At 45.6% G+C, this 16,449-nt stretch overlaps 1 protein-coding gene across 12 annotated transcripts in view; it reads right to left on the reverse strand.

Moving 5' to 3' along the window:
• The window catches only part of BIN1 (bridging integrator 1), a 555,217-nt gene that overhangs the window by 220,290 nt on the left and 318,478 nt on the right, over positions 1-16,449 (reverse strand). For 8 of the 12 annotated variants that reach the window (XM_085646006.1, XM_085646002.1, XM_085646003.1 and 5 more), the window contains exon 6: positions 13,866-13,973. In XM_085646006.1, coding sequence (XP_085502132.1) covers positions 13,866-13,973 — 108 coding nt within the window. Of the gene's footprint in view, positions 1-1,580; positions 1,674-13,865; positions 13,974-16,449 lie in introns of all 12 variants that reach the window. The other 4 variants (XM_085646001.1, XM_085646008.1, XM_085645999.1 and 1 more) reach the window with 1 other exon arrangement.

Here is a 16,449-nt window from a genome sequence, read left to right on the forward strand (position 1 = left end):
GTAATTCTGGTACTACTGATATTTAGAGGCTGATTTGGAGTTTGGCGGACAGAGTACTCAATTGCAAATGTGCCAGAGAACATCTACTCAGTATACTACTCCTCCTCCAAACTGCACTGTATCTAAGAAAACAAAGCCATGTTTAAAGATCAGTTTGCTGCATTCCAATGCCACCTACTGGTCACTAGAAAACCTGTAAGAGAAATGTGGACGATATAACAATATTGATCTCGATAGGGATTGAAGACTACTAAATGCAAGCAATGCCAATGCCAGTTGGTTGTGTTTGCATTTAAAGGTAAGCACAACTGATTGACAATGCCATGCCCGTTTTATAATGTGCAGAAGCTCTCCAGACATTCTATTGTCTGCCTTAATGGCCTCCCAAGAACCAGACCAATACCCTTCACCATCTTTGGACTCCAATTATTTCCCGAATCATTCTGCAGATGTGGTGTGAATGTTGTAACACCCACAAGTTGAATGTTGTAACACCCACAAGTTTCTTCCACCTCAAAATTAGGGGTGGGTGGAACTTAAGGAGTTTCACTCTGTGGAATTCCATTGAGTTACATGAAAACTCCATGAGATTCCGCTGTGTTCTGTGAACGGGGTGAAATCAGCATGCTGCGCTGCTCGCTTATTTTTAACGCTGAGCGCTTGTTCTGCATTGTAAAATCAGCACGAACAGCACCATGCAATGCGCCAGAGGGCGCTGCTGCTTTGCTGCCATTCGAGTAGATTTTCTACTCGAGCAGCAGCTTTCTCACGGTGACCGGTCGTGACTGCCCGCATTGGGAAAATCTCGCTGGGTGCCCTACAGGTGCCCAAAAATTGCACCAGAGGATATCAATTCTTGCTCACACCTGCTAACTTACCATTGGCGAGCTGCGCGTGAGAAAAAACACCACCATGTGGTGGTTGGTGGAACTTGCCTGGAACTCTGCGTTGTGTGGCCAAAACTCCACCAAATCCGCCGGCTGAGCTAAATTTATCGCCCCCTCCCCTCCCCTATACAAGCCACTGATGTCCTTTATGCAGATGAAATCTGACTGCAGCAATTGAAACATAGTAAAGAAGGAAATGACCCTGACAGGCATCAAGAAAACGTTAGCAGAATACAATATAAATTACCCCGATAAAAGCCCTGTTAATAAAAAAAAAGCCAGCAAAATTGTCCCAAAAATGCAGAAAATGTATTCTGTAAGAAGTGAAGTCACTGCCCTCCAGCTCTGGAGGGCCAATGCCAAAAATAAGAAAAGAAAAAAAGATTAGAGATTTTTACTCCAAGATCGTTCACAGTACACGAAAATTACATTAACAATTCCAGGACAAATACTATTATATTATACTTCTAGCTTATATCAAATATTCATAGAATCGCGTTACTCAGTTATTTGCCAGAATAAAGACTGACACATGCTGTTACAAGTCGCATGCTAAATCACAGCAACAAAGGCGCCCAAAGCACATGCAGGGTTAGAGGTTAGGGTTGAGTCTACGGTAGGTGTCATGGTTCAGAGGGGTTCGAGGTGTTAAGGTTTAGGTTAGGGTTGTTGTTAGGGAAGGTTGGCATTCACCTGATTTCGGAGCAGATTAGTCTGAGCAACAAGATGCGCCTGTATTTTTCCCTGGCACCACTGGGGCGCCGCCTTTTCGAGCAGCGAAACAGGCTGTTGGTAAAGTTGCAGCACCACAAAGACAAAAAAACAGAAAGAGATACGTAAGAGCCCGTCCACAGGGAAAACGTCACACACCGGGGTGAAAACAGCAAGGCAAGAAAAGGGCAGGCAGAAGACCCCCGGCAGCAGGTCAGGGGAATTAGTAGTTATGCCCCAGGTGGCTGGTGCCACGCTGCAGCTGGCGGCACAAATCAACAGCAGGCCCACTGCAAAGAGCAACAAACAAGAAAGGTTAATTACATACTATAGAAGACACAACGTAATAACATGATAGATCATTGGAATGGTCCCACAGTTACTCCCCCATCTGGTGGCTACTATGTGAGTTTACTCCGCTTGAACTGTGGCCTTCTTTAACGGACCCAGCACCCCCTACTACCTTTCCAGGATGAGTATCGTGTGAGGCGGGCACGTGCCTAGCTTTGTCTAGGGGTCGCTAGGGAGGTTTACATCGAACTCTCTGGGTCTGACAAATGGTGGAAACTCTAGTAACGTGGTGATATTGGCGGGCATCTGGTCACTCCAGCTGCATTGTTTTTCTTGCATTTTCAGGCAGCCTTCTTAGAGGGGTCGGTACCTTGGGCCTCCACATAAGATACCCCTAGATTGTACTCACAATGCATTGTACTACTTAAAATGAAAATACTGCTGCAGAACATCACGAATCACGAATCGTGAAACCATATTGTAGGACTATGCCATCACTTCTGAGGAAATGAAAATTGTGCTTGAAGAGGTACGTTTAATTCTAAACTCATTATCAAACCTTTTTTTTTCTCTACAAATGTCAAGTAACAGTGAGTAAGCGGTTTACTGACCACCTGGACAGCAGTTCTAGCTTCTTCACCAGGGTTGCTTGATATTGTTTTCAAGGAGCCAATACCCACAAACAATCCTAAACAAAGGTGTGGCCAGTGTGTGTGCGGATTATGGGGGGCGGACCCTTGACAAGCATCTCACAGAGAAGCCAAGGCACACAGACCCACGCTTTTTATATCCATAAAACAGAGTTCAGCAGCACCTCAGCACACAGACGAAGAAGCAGATCACATGGCCTCAGAGAATCCGTGGTCCGTGAAGGTAACATCGCTGGGCCGTGTAAGGTGTGTGGGGGGGGGGGGGGGAGGTGGTCGAGGGACGATGGATGGGAAATTAATGATTTATTTAATTTTCCCTCTGTATCATCCCTTAAAATCCCTCTTTACCCGGCCCCACCGCTGTTACCTGCATGGACTGAGGCTGCTGTGGTGGCAGCCACTTCCAGGGCACAGCAAATGGAGGCATTGTAGATGGTCAAACCCTTCTCCATCAACTGCTCCCTCTTTTTCGATGCTCATTTGGGAGGTGCTTGAAGAGCGCCTGCATTTCACTCCAATGCGCCCCATTGTACCGGGATAGCAGGCCAATAGAGTTTAGGATTCTACAGTAGCCGGCCACCTGCGCTGCTACCACTTTTCCCTGAAGCGTCAATTTTCTTGCCTCCTTGTCAGGAAGAGGAGCATAGCTGTAGCCTGAGCTGTTGATCACTTTCACACAGTATGGATTACAAGGAACATGACCCCCCCCTTATGCACGGTGGGTTGTTAGGAGATGGTTTAGATTTTGTCTTCAACTGGGGAGTTACCAGCCGTCCGTTTACAAGTACCTTGAAGGTGTCTGGGATTGATATTAACATACCCTTCAACATGCTGAGGAACTACACTGTGCTCTGTGTCTTGGACAGCATCTCCATGAGCTAGTCATCATCCTAGTGGAGGACATGCATGTCCATCTTATGAAAAGTGTCCGCCCTCTTTATCACCTCATGATACACTGTGGTTTTGCCTGGGGGTGATGCCATAAACCAGATAATTATCCAGGTCAGGATCTCCTGGAGGATTGATATTGTAGTCGTCCCACAAGTCATTTGTGGTCTCTGGGTCTTACGTAGGATCTAGAGGGTCAAGCAGGATGTGGTGGGCTTCCTTCCCTGTAAGAGTAGGAGGAACCTTCTGGCGAATATGGAAGAGGCAATGTGTATGGCAGTGGTGGTGTTGGTGGAGGAGGAACAGGTGGGGGTGCACTGAAGGGGGCTAGTGTTCCAGTCCTTACACCTCTTGTGCTTGGGAGCTGGAGGGGGCTTCACTGCATGGAAGGCGTCTTTAGAGTGGAGTGCGCTCTTGAAAACAATGGAGTCTTCGTTCTTAGAAAGCGGCTACAGTGCTGATGTTGACCTAAGTGCCAACATTGAAGGGGTCTACTGATTCAAGGGGTCCGAAGCATTTGCAGCATTTTCAGGCTTGAAGGTCAAAAGTGGTCAGTGTTGTCTTGAGGAGTGTTGGTGGCTCTGAAGCTTTCAATCAGTGCTGACTAGAGCCTGAAGGCGGTGGATGCCCATAGGTCTGAGTCTTAGTGTAAGGACTCGACACCAGACCCCCTTAGGGACAGAGCTCTGGCTCAACACGAGTCTGTTATGGAGGCCCGATAGGTGGCTCTTTGTCACCCATACTCCTGTTCGAAGTCTTTATCTGGAATATACGTCGTTATCACGCAATCTTTTTCCCCGCAGGGAATTACAACGTGGTCGTTACAACGACCGTGTTGTAATTCCGCATACCATTACCCCGCAAATCGTAACAATGACTTGCGGAGGGGGGGCGCTGGATGTTGGAATAGTATAATTGATTTTTAATCCAACACCTTCTTCTCCCCTCCGCAAGTCGTTGTTCCGACTTGCGGAGTAATGGTATGCGAAATTACAACGCGGTGGTTGTAACGACCGCGTTGTAATTACCTGCAGGGAAAAAGTTGTTTACCCTTTATCTGGGATACTCAGTAGCTAAGAGGCACTAGGGGCCTAGTGCTTCCCCTCTTCAGATTCAGAGTCAGAGGAGAAGGCCACCTCCGGCTGGGCCACAAAAAGCCTGCTTCCGCTTCTTGACCTTCATCATTGTGTTCCCCGAAGATGTTGTGGTTGTCGTCAGACTGCTGGCTCTGCATTCTCTGATGTGCCCATCTTTACTCATGTCGGTACTGAAATGCCTTCTTCCACAGGAAGGTGAGGCCAGACCTTACATGTGGTGTCATCGTGATGGTGGTGGAGGGGGGGGGGGAATTTGCACACCTCATGGTCAGTCCATGGCAATTTTGCATGGTGCTGTGGGAAGTACTGGAAGGGTACCCATCCCCTTACTCTGCACACATTCTCTGAGACAAATTCCTCGAGGCAAAGGGTGCAGAGCCAAGGTAAGGGTTCGAGGCCCTGGAGATTAGGCGTCGATGAGAGATGTGTCTGTGGTACAGCGTCCAAAGAACGAAGTTAAGTTGAGTTTTTCCATTGATGCTGAAGTCAAAACGACTGGTTGGCCCCAAAAGTAAGAGGTTTGTGTTTTTTATTCTTTGGTTTTTTTTCATGTTTGAAGTTCTGAAACGAGGCCCAGCATGGCTAGCAGCTGCCTCGAAATGAGGAGGATTATTGGGGGTGGTCCAGCAAGTCTTTCGGCGATGTCCGATACAATTGAATTTTTGGTATATGTCTGCATCCCATGATCTCTAGATGACACGGCCGGCCCTAGATGGTTTGTAGGTGGCTAGCTGTGTAACCCATAGTCACACTCAAAATTTGATGATTGGTTAATTGCATTTATCTGGTCTGTGTCACCATTGCGGCCGGCCCATTAGGATTGTAGGCAGCTTGCTGTGTATGGCTTCTATTATGCATAGTGTCAATAAAAACGATTTAATTCTAAAAGAAAGAGCGATAAGTCACCAAACACGGACCCACGGCCAGTACATGTCTGAAAGTGATGGCAGAAAAAACACATCTACATGGAGTTGATACTATGCAAATTGCCAACTGAGGGACGAGTCATTATATACCTTATGACTCTAAAGATTTCTTAGAAGAAAAACAACTTGTAAACGTCTGCGCCTGACCCTGAATAGTAGGAATGCATGCAGAGAATGTGCTCCTACAGCGATAAATGCTACAATCTTTTTTTCAATAAAATGTCTTGTGAATCAAATGTCATTAAAGCACAAGACTGGAAAAGTGAAAAAAAATCTGTAGTTTTCATCTACAATCCTGGTTTGGAGTCCTCTCGGGATTCCCGTCACTAGTTTTACATTGAGGGGAAAGCCTTGAGAATGACAGATTCCTTTACTCATGACATAACAGACGTGGCTAATGTGCTAGTTTCAGGCTCGGTTGTCAGCAGAAGTGAATTTTTGGTTGAAACGTTGGCCAAAAGCGGAAAAATCACTTGACTTTGCAGTTTGAGGTTCCCTAGACAATAGGCATCTCCCAATACAGGCCTAAAATTCAAGAGAGGAAGGAGACAGTCTTAGATATAAATGAAGTAATTTGCCCAAGATTACACATTGTGCCATGCCACTAAACCAGGGTTACAAATAAAAGTCTTGAGTATTCAACACCTTAAATAAAATAAGATGACCATGCCCAAAGAGGGGTGTACCAGTGTGTTTAGTTACTAAGCAAATATGGGGAGCAGAAACAGACTTTTGGTTGTACACCTTCAATGTGGAGTCGGGAGCCAGTAGTGCGGAAGCACGTCAGAAGGCACACGAATGAGCAAAAGCGTGCACGGGTGAGAAGCCAGGGGTTAATGAAACATCAAATCGTCTATTGCAGCTTCTGCTCTGCCTGTGCTCCGCAACCTCCGGTGCACATGAGAAGGCTTTAGTAACCGCTCTATACTGATCTACAAACCATGTGTTCAAACCCTGGCAAGGTTAACTTGGCCTTCCATCCTTTCAAGCTCCGTAAATGGGATATTATTAGATTGGATACTAGTGAAATGGTAGAATTGTGGGGTGAACACTACATAAATAAAAAATACTATTTCCATCAGTATAATAAATAATAAAGGCGTCAAACCATACATGCCAACATTTTAGGACAGGGAAGTGGGACATTTTGAAGTATAAAAAAAAAAACTGGCATGTCGAGTCTAGAAAGCAGGAAAGAGGTGTGAATTTTAGCATCTTTGAAATAATTTCAGAGCTGCGGTTTATAAAAATTGAACGGAAGGTCGCTCCACTATTTTCGTATTTTTGTCTGTGGCCAGGACTCAGATACCAAAGGATTTCTTCCTAAATGGGTCGACACATGCAAGGCTGGCCTGCACAAACAGCAAGTCTTTTCCAAGAAAACACAAAGAAATGAGATTAGTTTAGCACCGAGGACCTTCTCGATGTAAATACTTGTGCAAGTTTACCAAACTTCAGAACACTGTTCACTAATGGGAAGCCAGTCAAGGGTATGAAGGCGGTGGGAAGACGTAATGGAAATTAGCCAAGTGTGCCACAGTTCTGGTCTCATGATTCCAAATGTTCTGGAGCTGGTTCCTCGGTTTCTTGTGTGCTCCCATGAGCAGGCCACAAAAGTGACAGGAGGTCCTATAATGCTGCAGACAGTGGTTGCTCATCTATTTTAGAAATGTTGGAGGATTCGCGAGCAGCATGAAATAACTGCAGTTGAGTGTTGAATTAACTTTCAATGGTTAGCTAGGAATAAGACACAAAACCTGTGTTTTTCATTTTCTAGCCAGAGGGATCATATCATTGCCCTTGGAGACTTACTTGCACTCTGGAATGGGCGTGCTGCAAGCCGACCAACATAAGCTCCGCTGCAAAAGTGTTAAGGTTCTCAAACAAAGTTCGCTTTGGTGACTCTCTTTCTGGTGTCACCTTCTGAATCTCGGAAGGTGCTCTACTGGATCCGGAAACTTTTCTACATCACTCCTTAGCAGTGGCAGGAGGCGCCATCGGCCTTCTCCAAACCTCCATCCTACCTCCAGACGGGACGACACAAGTCTGAAGTAACCTCATGCCCGCCCTCGAGGCGATGCTGAATTCTGCTTCCTACCAGCCTCAGATGGCGGCCGGAGGTGGAGGTGGCTTGGAGACAGCAAGTGAAGAGTAGAAGGAGTCACACACATACAATACAATGCTTAGGACCTCACTATACTCATACCAATAGAAAGGAGCACCTAAAATCTAAATGTAATGAAATAAAATCACATATTCAAACCCATAAATAACAGTACACTCACAGTAGTCTCTTTCCGAGCGGTGACAGTACTGGGATATGTAATCACATCTGACGATTATAACATTTGTCATCGCATTAAGGGTGGAGTCGCGAGCACTGCATTAGGGGTGAGAGTTCTGGTTTGCATGGCTATTGTGCGAGTTATAAATTGTGGCACTAACTCGAACTTAGAAATTTCTGCGATTTTTCCTGTTTAATTTGTAATCTTAACTGCCTTTTAACTGTGTGGTTTTACATGAATTTCCGAGTTTTTTTTAAACATTAACTCTACTTTAAGCTTAAAACGTGCGTGGGGGGTGAGAGAGAACCAAGCTATAGGGACAGCAAGTTTATATAACTGCAGGGTATCAGTAGCTCAAGAGAAAATCTGTAATTATTATTGCTGGACACCTGGTCGCCTCCATACTGGCACCAGAGAGCAGTTGCTGGTGGCAGCTTGTCTGCATCACCACCCCCGACTAGGAGAAATTGTATAATTATCAGGGTTTTACGTGTGCGGAGATGCCGAGTGAATCAGTTGCCTTGGTTACCAACAGTCTAGCAAAATTCACTGAAAACTGGCGACTTCTGCCCCGAGGAGCAAATAAAACTTAAGATAACAAGAGAATTTCCCGTTTTAAATAGCTTGGGTTTAATTACCCCATATGGATCGAGGCCTTAAAAGCAGGATTTTTATTTTGTACGATTCAGTTTTATTTACGTGCACTTCCCACACATGCTCTAGACGGGCAATGCTCCTTCCTATCCCACTTCTATGCGTACTCCCTTTTAGCATAGATATTGTACGTCTACAGAGAACGTCAGAGCTGGGCGACTTCACACAAGGAACATCAGTTTTCCCATAGACTCGAGCAGTGCAGTCTCTCCCCCTTTAGCAGTCCCAGCTCGTACCCTTCCATGTTTAACATTCGATGCTTAATATTAAATGACATTTGATGCAACTGGTCATCGGCCGTTGTGCTTGGCAAACCGAATCGATTCTGTGGGTTCCTTATACATAGTCGGACCCTACACATCTCCTCACTCCTTCACGATTCTCAGCGCTCGAGTCAAACTGAAGTTTGCCTTTTGGAAAGCTCCTCACACACACAAGCACTGGAAGACAACTGACCAGGCCTTGGCAAGCCCACAGTGTAAGACACCTAGTGAATGTATGTGGGTGCATCACATGCGGTGTAGGAGTGGCATACTGATTTCAGTTATGCAGGGCGCGTCTTCACCGTCTGGGGTTGTACGGGGCTGCATGTCCAAGGAGCTCCTCGAGTCCAGATGTGGTTGAATTTGATTTCAGTGTAAGCATCTGGCGCAGAATAGGGTGCCACTGCAAAATGCGGCTCTCTTCCGCGCTCCCTCTTGCACTGCTACTCATGCTCAGGCCCCTACTGTCCTTCCTCTCTTTCTACCCCTTTTAATGTGGACTGATAGACCCGCCCCTTTTACAGCCTCTATGTCTCCCTTACTCGGACTATTATTGTCGCCTGGTTGAGCCAATAGTCACACTTGCATGGAACGTCTGGTCTATTGTAACATAATGTAAAGTGGTCTCTGGAGAAATTCACTGCCAGGCTACAGAGCAATGCAGCCAGATCGGTCTCCACCTCAGCAGGCGCAGCCCTAGCAGTTCTGCCCTGAAAGCAGCTTCAACAATCCTTCAGGAGGAGGAAACAAATATTTGAATCCAATCACAAGTGGTTAAGGAAACTTCTGGAAACGAAACTGTCCAGGCTTGCCTTCAGTTCAACACGGGGTCGCGATTAAAGAAGGTCAGACAGGGCTGATTTTCTTCTGATCTCTCTCTTAATTGCTCCTTCCTCCCTATTCAAAGTCTACTTTTTTAGGTCTCGCTGAGCCCAGCGCTTGCGCTGGCTCGGAGAGACATATTGTAAGGGACTTTTCAAAGTGCTACCGCTGGCATAGAGCTACAGTGCACGAGGCGTGCACGCGCGCAATGCAGCCATATGGCTTTACAGCGCCGCCATGCTCTAGGCCAGCCAGCAGCACTAGCGCGTCATCGCGGTCACTTTCGCTTTCGCAGCGATCGTGATCGCAATGACTTTCGTGGGCAAAGCTTGTTTTTTTTGCCTCTGGCGCGCTAAATGGAGAACAGAGACACACCCGTGGGTAGTGGAGAGAGGCTGACACTTAATGAATGCACATTGGCGCTTGATTGCAATTTCAGTCACGCTATAAACACAGTGTTCACAGGCTGTTGATGTTGATTTCAGTGTGTTCTGACGTCCGTCTAGTGCACTGACGGTGCGCGCGGTGACTGGACCCCGGCGCGGGCTTCCTTGTTCCTAAGCGGCACGCGCCCCCGGGTTCTGTTCAGTGCGCCTCTTGTCTGTGCGACTGAAATATTAGATTCCTGGCAGAGGATTAAAGCCTTCCATGTTTACACTGCGATTATAACCTATTCACTTTGCTAGTGAAGGTTACAGCTTAAATGTTGAGAGCTTTTAGTGGCGCAGGTAGATCAGCATCATGCCGAAATGACGGAAGGGTTTCCAAATCTCGATTAGGTTTGTTTTTTTATGGGTTTTTTGGTGTTGCGAAGGACAGGATTGCAAAATCTTCAGAATACTTCACCTGGATTTTGACCGCGCCCTCATCAGTTGTCCGCCCCTCATTCACCATGAAATATCATGCCTCTGTTTACTGAAATCCGTGCGTGCTTTATCCAGAGTTCCCACCCTACCATTCTTTTCGTATTTTGTCCCCCGAGATCCTCTGCATTTTTTTGGCTGCGCTTGTGTGGTCCCTAATGGAGGAGCCACGCAAACACCGAAAAAAGTGCCCCACGTAGGAACCCTTGGTGGCTAAGAAAATATCCACAAATGGTCTCCCAGCGTTTCTTGAGGCGGCAAGACACCTCACTCCCTTACACAGAACTCGGGGGTGTGCAGGGAAAATGTCCACAGACCACCTAGGCAAATGTTCTGTGACCTCTGTTATTGTTTACCTTTTAGCCCCCAGAAGTGACTGAGAACACGAGAGACTGTGATGACTGAACATTTCTGGAATCCCTTTTTTTCTTCCTTCCAAGTTGGTAATCGTGAGCACCCCCTGATTCTAAATAGGTGGTACAGCGGAGAATGGATGCTGCTCAAGAGGTATAGCAAGCCAAATCGGCCCCTCTTCTTTGCTAGTGTTCCATCAGTTAATGTAGGAAACACGAACTTGATTTTCCTATCTATGCAAGTTGATTTATCGCCTCATTAAAATTAAGTAATAGGTTCTCATAATATTAGATGCAATACTACAGTGAAGAGGAGCAATTGTCCCTTACAATAGCTTTATGAACACAGGCTCCTCTTTTAATGGGGGTACCCTGTTTACTCTGCCTTGGTTCCAAAAAGTGTCAGCCCATATCTCTCTTCTCCTGGGAGGTGGCTGGTTCGGTTTCTCACCAAAGCTGTCTCCTTTGGGGGCGTAACAATGCCACAGCAACCTCTGCTGCATACAGGGAACAAGACAAGCCTGCTCTGTGGAGAAGCACCCTCTCCTTTTCACACGTCCCTGTCTCACTTTCTGTAGTCTTGAAAGTCTGCTCCTGTATCTACCTTTAGTGAATGATGACCGAGAAGCCGGGAACTCTTAACTTCTCACTGCCCATTTTATTCTTTCACCCTCCCTCTTCAGTAATGTTTATATATTGTTGCCTAGTCCTTGATCACGCGTCTGTTTACATCCACATCTTCACTTCCTGCACTGTACTCCATTTACCCTATTCTCACTATTCACACCTTGCTCCTCTTTGTCTCTCTTTACACTGTTGTTCCAGTATAATTGGCATACCTATCTCTTTCTCCATCCTTTCCCAAACCATTTTGATCAGTGTCTGGAATGGTCAATACCTTAGTAAAAAATCCACATTTAGTCTTTAACTTTTCCTTTACTTGATTTTTCCCTTTCTTTGAGTTACTGATAAAAGAGTATTTTTTTTGTAATTTCGTAAGTCCAGCCACCCTTACTACTTCCTGTTCAACTTACTGTCACACACCACTTTCCTCCAGTCCTAACAGTGGGATGGCCATTTTCTTTCTCCCTTCTTGCATCCCCCTCATTTTACTCCACCATCACTTCTGACCTTTTCACTTTTGATGTTAATTTTCATTTTGATCATCATCCGCAATCCGCTACGTGCTCTCTCCTCTTTCTGTGACGATGTTGACACTCTGCTTGTATACTTTCCTGTCTCTCCTCCTAACCAACAATCCAGTTCTCTCCATTTGTTTCTGATGAATTCCTTGTGTATAACAGTAACTTATGTGGACAGATCCTTTAATGTTGCAGCAGCCAAAGCATGTAACTGTCTACCATATGCTTGAAACCCAACCTAATCATATTTAGGAAAGTCAATTAAAATGTGGCTTTTTAACCAGTAACTTCCCTTTCTTTTAGATCTGTACCGTTACTGTCATTAACGTCAATATGTTTTGCTTAAATGCACTCTGTAAAAACACAGCAGATGAACTGCCTCATGGCAAGATAGAAAACTATGCAATTTTAATTTATTAGTAGGAAGTGCGTACCGGACAAAGAATGAACTTAGGTTTACTCCAATCTGACCTGAAGCTCCCACTGCTGACTTGGAGCTTCCAGATCTAAAGTTGCACAGCGCTATTCACAAAAGTAAATTACACTTATGGGTAAGTTACTTGTGTAAGTTTACTCTTACACCTTTAAGTAAATTTACTGCTTACGTTTTTTCACAGAATCCAAGTGTAAAGTTACTCAAAAGTGTACACTTACACATCTCTGCCCCATGAAAAAGGAGTGGAGCCAAACTTAAGAGTGCAAGTTACTACTGCTAAACAAGCACTGGCATAGCCAACAGGTCTCGCCTTTGGGACCTTATAAGTGTTTGGCCATGCAACAGTTGGTGTTGTTGCACCAAGGATATTGTGCTGCATAACTAAATACTTATAAGGCCCCAAAGGCGAGACCTATTGGCTATGCCAATGCTTGTTTAAACCCATCTCGAGAGCTCCAAAGTAACCGGACAGCTACACAAATAGCTTTATAAACTCCTAAACCCATAAATACATGGCTTTCTTTCCTCGGTTTATTCAGCTGCCTGCTCAGATGCTCCTAAGCTTGTGGACCACCCCCCAGCTCTTGCGAGTTACCATGTCCCCACATGTGTGCTTCCACTTCTCTCCCAGTCATGGTACTTACCCCAACCCCACCCCTCTTCAGCCTCCTGCCCCAGTAGCTTCTAAGCGGTCGCCGTGGCTTCCTCCTCGCCTCCATGCTCCCGTTAGTCCTCTCCTCTGCTCTCCTCGCTCCATGCTGCTGATCCCCCCTGAGGTCGCTCTGTGCCCTCCAGCGTCAAGGGGCGCCTGGTACTCAGCCGCCAGAGATCCGCACACCTATCCACCCCGCCACCGTGCTCCTTCTCATATACTTAGCCCGGGGGCTCTGTCTTACACCAGACTTCACCTTCACATTGTATTCTTTTAGGCACCCTACTCTTCAAGCTCTGGTGTTGACCAATGAGGGGGAAGGCCATCAACAGTAACCCCACATCGGTCTGCCAACAATATTAATCAGTCAACCCCTCCCCCCCCCCCCCTTTGGACAGCACTGTATGGTCTTGTGCCAGACTACAGCGACTCAGCACAAGTTCAAGCCTAGTGGCCTCGCCGTCCCCATGCACAGCATCAAACCTATCACTGCATCTAGAAGGCCCACTGCCCTTAGTTCATCTGCTGGACTTCACTTTGTAAGAATATTTCCAACACTCTGTGCAAGGACCGCAATCAGTTTCTCACCCTCCCAGCAGTGCTCCCTAAACACAGTCTGCCTGCTGTCCTTGTGAGAGACCCCTGCAGACTTTCTGCCCATGGGTGCCCCCGTGATAGTTTTATTCCATGCCTTCAATTTACCCCACTGAAGAGCGCGGTGCAACTTCTCATATGCCTACATTCCCTCTAACCTCAAGGTTCAGTTTCAGTAACTTTTCTTATACTACTGCTCATTCAAGATACTTTCATGCTGTAAAAAAAAATTAATCAAAACAAACAGTCCCGGGCTGGCATATAAAGAGGTTTCATAATCTCCCAACAGTCCCCATGTTCTCTCATAAGCATCATAGTCATCTAGCAATGCTTCAAGCTCAGGCTCTTTACCTTTGCAATTTTGGCATCGTCTTTCTTCTTCGCACTCTGCAGGGACTCAAAGTGATGCCTCGCGCTGTCGTAATCCACCAGCTTGCGTCCCCGTTTAGCAATGCGAGTCTGTGAAGGAAAGCAGTAGGGGAGATGAGTAAGTAACACAGCATAGCGCAAAGAGGCAATCTCTGATCGAGGACAAGTTGGCCCTGACAAAAAACAGCCCGTGTGTGTAGCGTCTTCCCAGCCAGGGTACCCATCAGTGACTATGCCACACACAGCGTATGGTATCACACGTCTTTATTCGTTTGCATGCAACTGAGAACTCAACATTTTAAAGCAGCCTTCACTGCAATACACTCAGTTCATTACATCATAGCTGTACTGAGTTCATCAGGAGCCAGAAGAGTTTATTTATTTATTTATTCAGTGTTTTGTATAGGAACTTGACACCGTAGGGTATATAACGCTTCACAGTTTAGGACGTGGTAACTTTTCCAGTACAAACTTTTCCAGTACAGGGTTCTCTATGATATTTAAAATATTCTAGTCCAGTTCAAAGTTGTCACAGCTACATCTTTTGATAACTGCTATAGAACGTTCGCAGGCTGTAAGACTATAGGAACCATGTCCTCAAGGGAAGCAAAACCCTGTAAGGACAAATGAAATTAGCTCTTGGTGAAAAGCGCTTGTGACCTTGGGCGAGAGGATTTGGGCGAGCCATGTGTGGATGCTCGGTCATGTTTACGGTAGGAATTTACTCATTAAGAAGATCTTAGTTTCTTTCTTGAATCTTGCGTGGTTGGGTAACCTTCTGAGGTCTGGAGGTAGCGAGTTTCATATTCTTGGTGCGGCACCTGAGAACGCTCTGTTGTAAGATTTTTTTTGTTGCGGGAAATCAGTAGTTTCAGCACAAGATCTCTGGCGCTCCTTGATTATCTGTTTCCCCCAGAGATCACCAGTTTCTGCGCTAGGTATCTTGGTGACTTGAAGTGTAGAGCTTTGTGTGTTATGCACGCCAGTTTGAGCTGAATTCTGGCTTCATAAGGTAGCCAGTTCAGTGCTTTCAGGTGAGGAGAGATGTGGTCGAATTTTTTGGACCCTGTTATAAGCCTTGTTGCTGTGTTGAGGCAGGCTTTTAGTGGTGCTGTTGCAATTTTGGGGAGCCCAGAAAGTGTTGTACATCCGTATTCGATCCTCGAGATTACTAATGCCTGAACTGCCATTTTGAGGTCAGCCGTTTCGATGAAAGGTTTCAATTTCTTAATGTAGCTCAGGTGAAATCTTGCATTTTTAGCCAGCGTGTTAATGTATGACTGCATGTTCAGACTTTGGTCAAGCGTTATTCCTAGAGATTTGGTTGATTCTACGATGATCGGGGTGCAATTGAGTGCAGTGATCAAATTGGTCCATTCTTTTATGTTGGGCAGGCTTTAAGTGGGGGAAATTAGGAGGAATTCTGTTTTTTTTGCATTTAGTTTAAGCTGATTTCTTGTTAGCCATTGCATCGTCTCCCGTAGAGCCTTGTTCATTGTTCTGATCTCCTCCAAGGAGGAGATCTTAATGTAAATCTGCCTGTCATCGGCGTACATGTGGCAAAGGATGTTGGCACGGTGGAGTATTTCCCTTAGTGGTTCCACATATAAGTTGAATAGTGATGGGGAGAGGGTTGATCCTCGAGGAACCCCCATCTGAATGAGGGATGAAGTTGACAGGTTCTTATTCACCAGAAATCTTTGAGATGTATTCCTCAAGTAGGACTTGAACCATTCAAGAACGTTCCCAGAAAAACCCATCCTGTTCTCCAGACGTTCAAGCAACAACTCGTGGTTAACTGTGTCAAACGCGGATGATATATCAAGCAAGATTAACAGACATGCTTTATTTTGGTCTAGAGCGAGTAATGCGTCATCTACTATGTGCAGAATTGCCGTTTCCGTACTATGGTTTGGTCTAAATCCTGATTGGCAATCGTCTAGTAGTTGGAATTGAGATATGTGCTGACTTAGATGTTGCTGAATGCAATTTTCAATCACTTTAGCTAATAGGGGTATGTTGGATACTGGCCGAAAGTTGCTAGGTTCAGCGGGATTCTCTGTCGTTTTTTTTATGATGGGAAGGACTTGTCCCATTTTTAGACAGTCTGGGAAAGATCCTTGAGACACAGAAGTATTGACTATCGATGTCAAGCTGGGGATGATCTCCTGGTCTATGTGAGGCACACATTTTGCAGGGAGTGGGTCATTGAAGTGATTGTTGGGCTGAATGGCCGATAAGGTTTTCAGGATGTCGTTTTGGTCATATAGCGTAAAAGTGGACAAATAAGCTTTGTTTTTGGGCATTGAATCATTGGGCATTGAAGAAATATTTGGTTGAGAGGCCTCCCATGTAGGAGCTGCTGACTTAAGCTCACATTCCAGAGACGTGGCCTTGGATGTAAAGAAATATGCAAATTCTTCACAGCTAATTTGCGATTTTGTTGCTTCGAGTGCGGATTTGTATGTTTTGTTTGATTGCTGTTTACTACAACACAATATAGACCTGATCCTTTAGCTGAACATGAATCTTGGAAATCCCTTCATCATAGTTTGGTCACACAAGT

Source organism: Triturus cristatus, chromosome 3_1, assembly GCF_964204655.1.
Source record: "Triturus cristatus chromosome 3_1, aTriCri1.1, whole genome shotgun sequence".
Classification (NCBI taxonomy): Eukaryota; Metazoa; Chordata; class Amphibia; order Caudata; family Salamandridae; genus Triturus; species Triturus cristatus.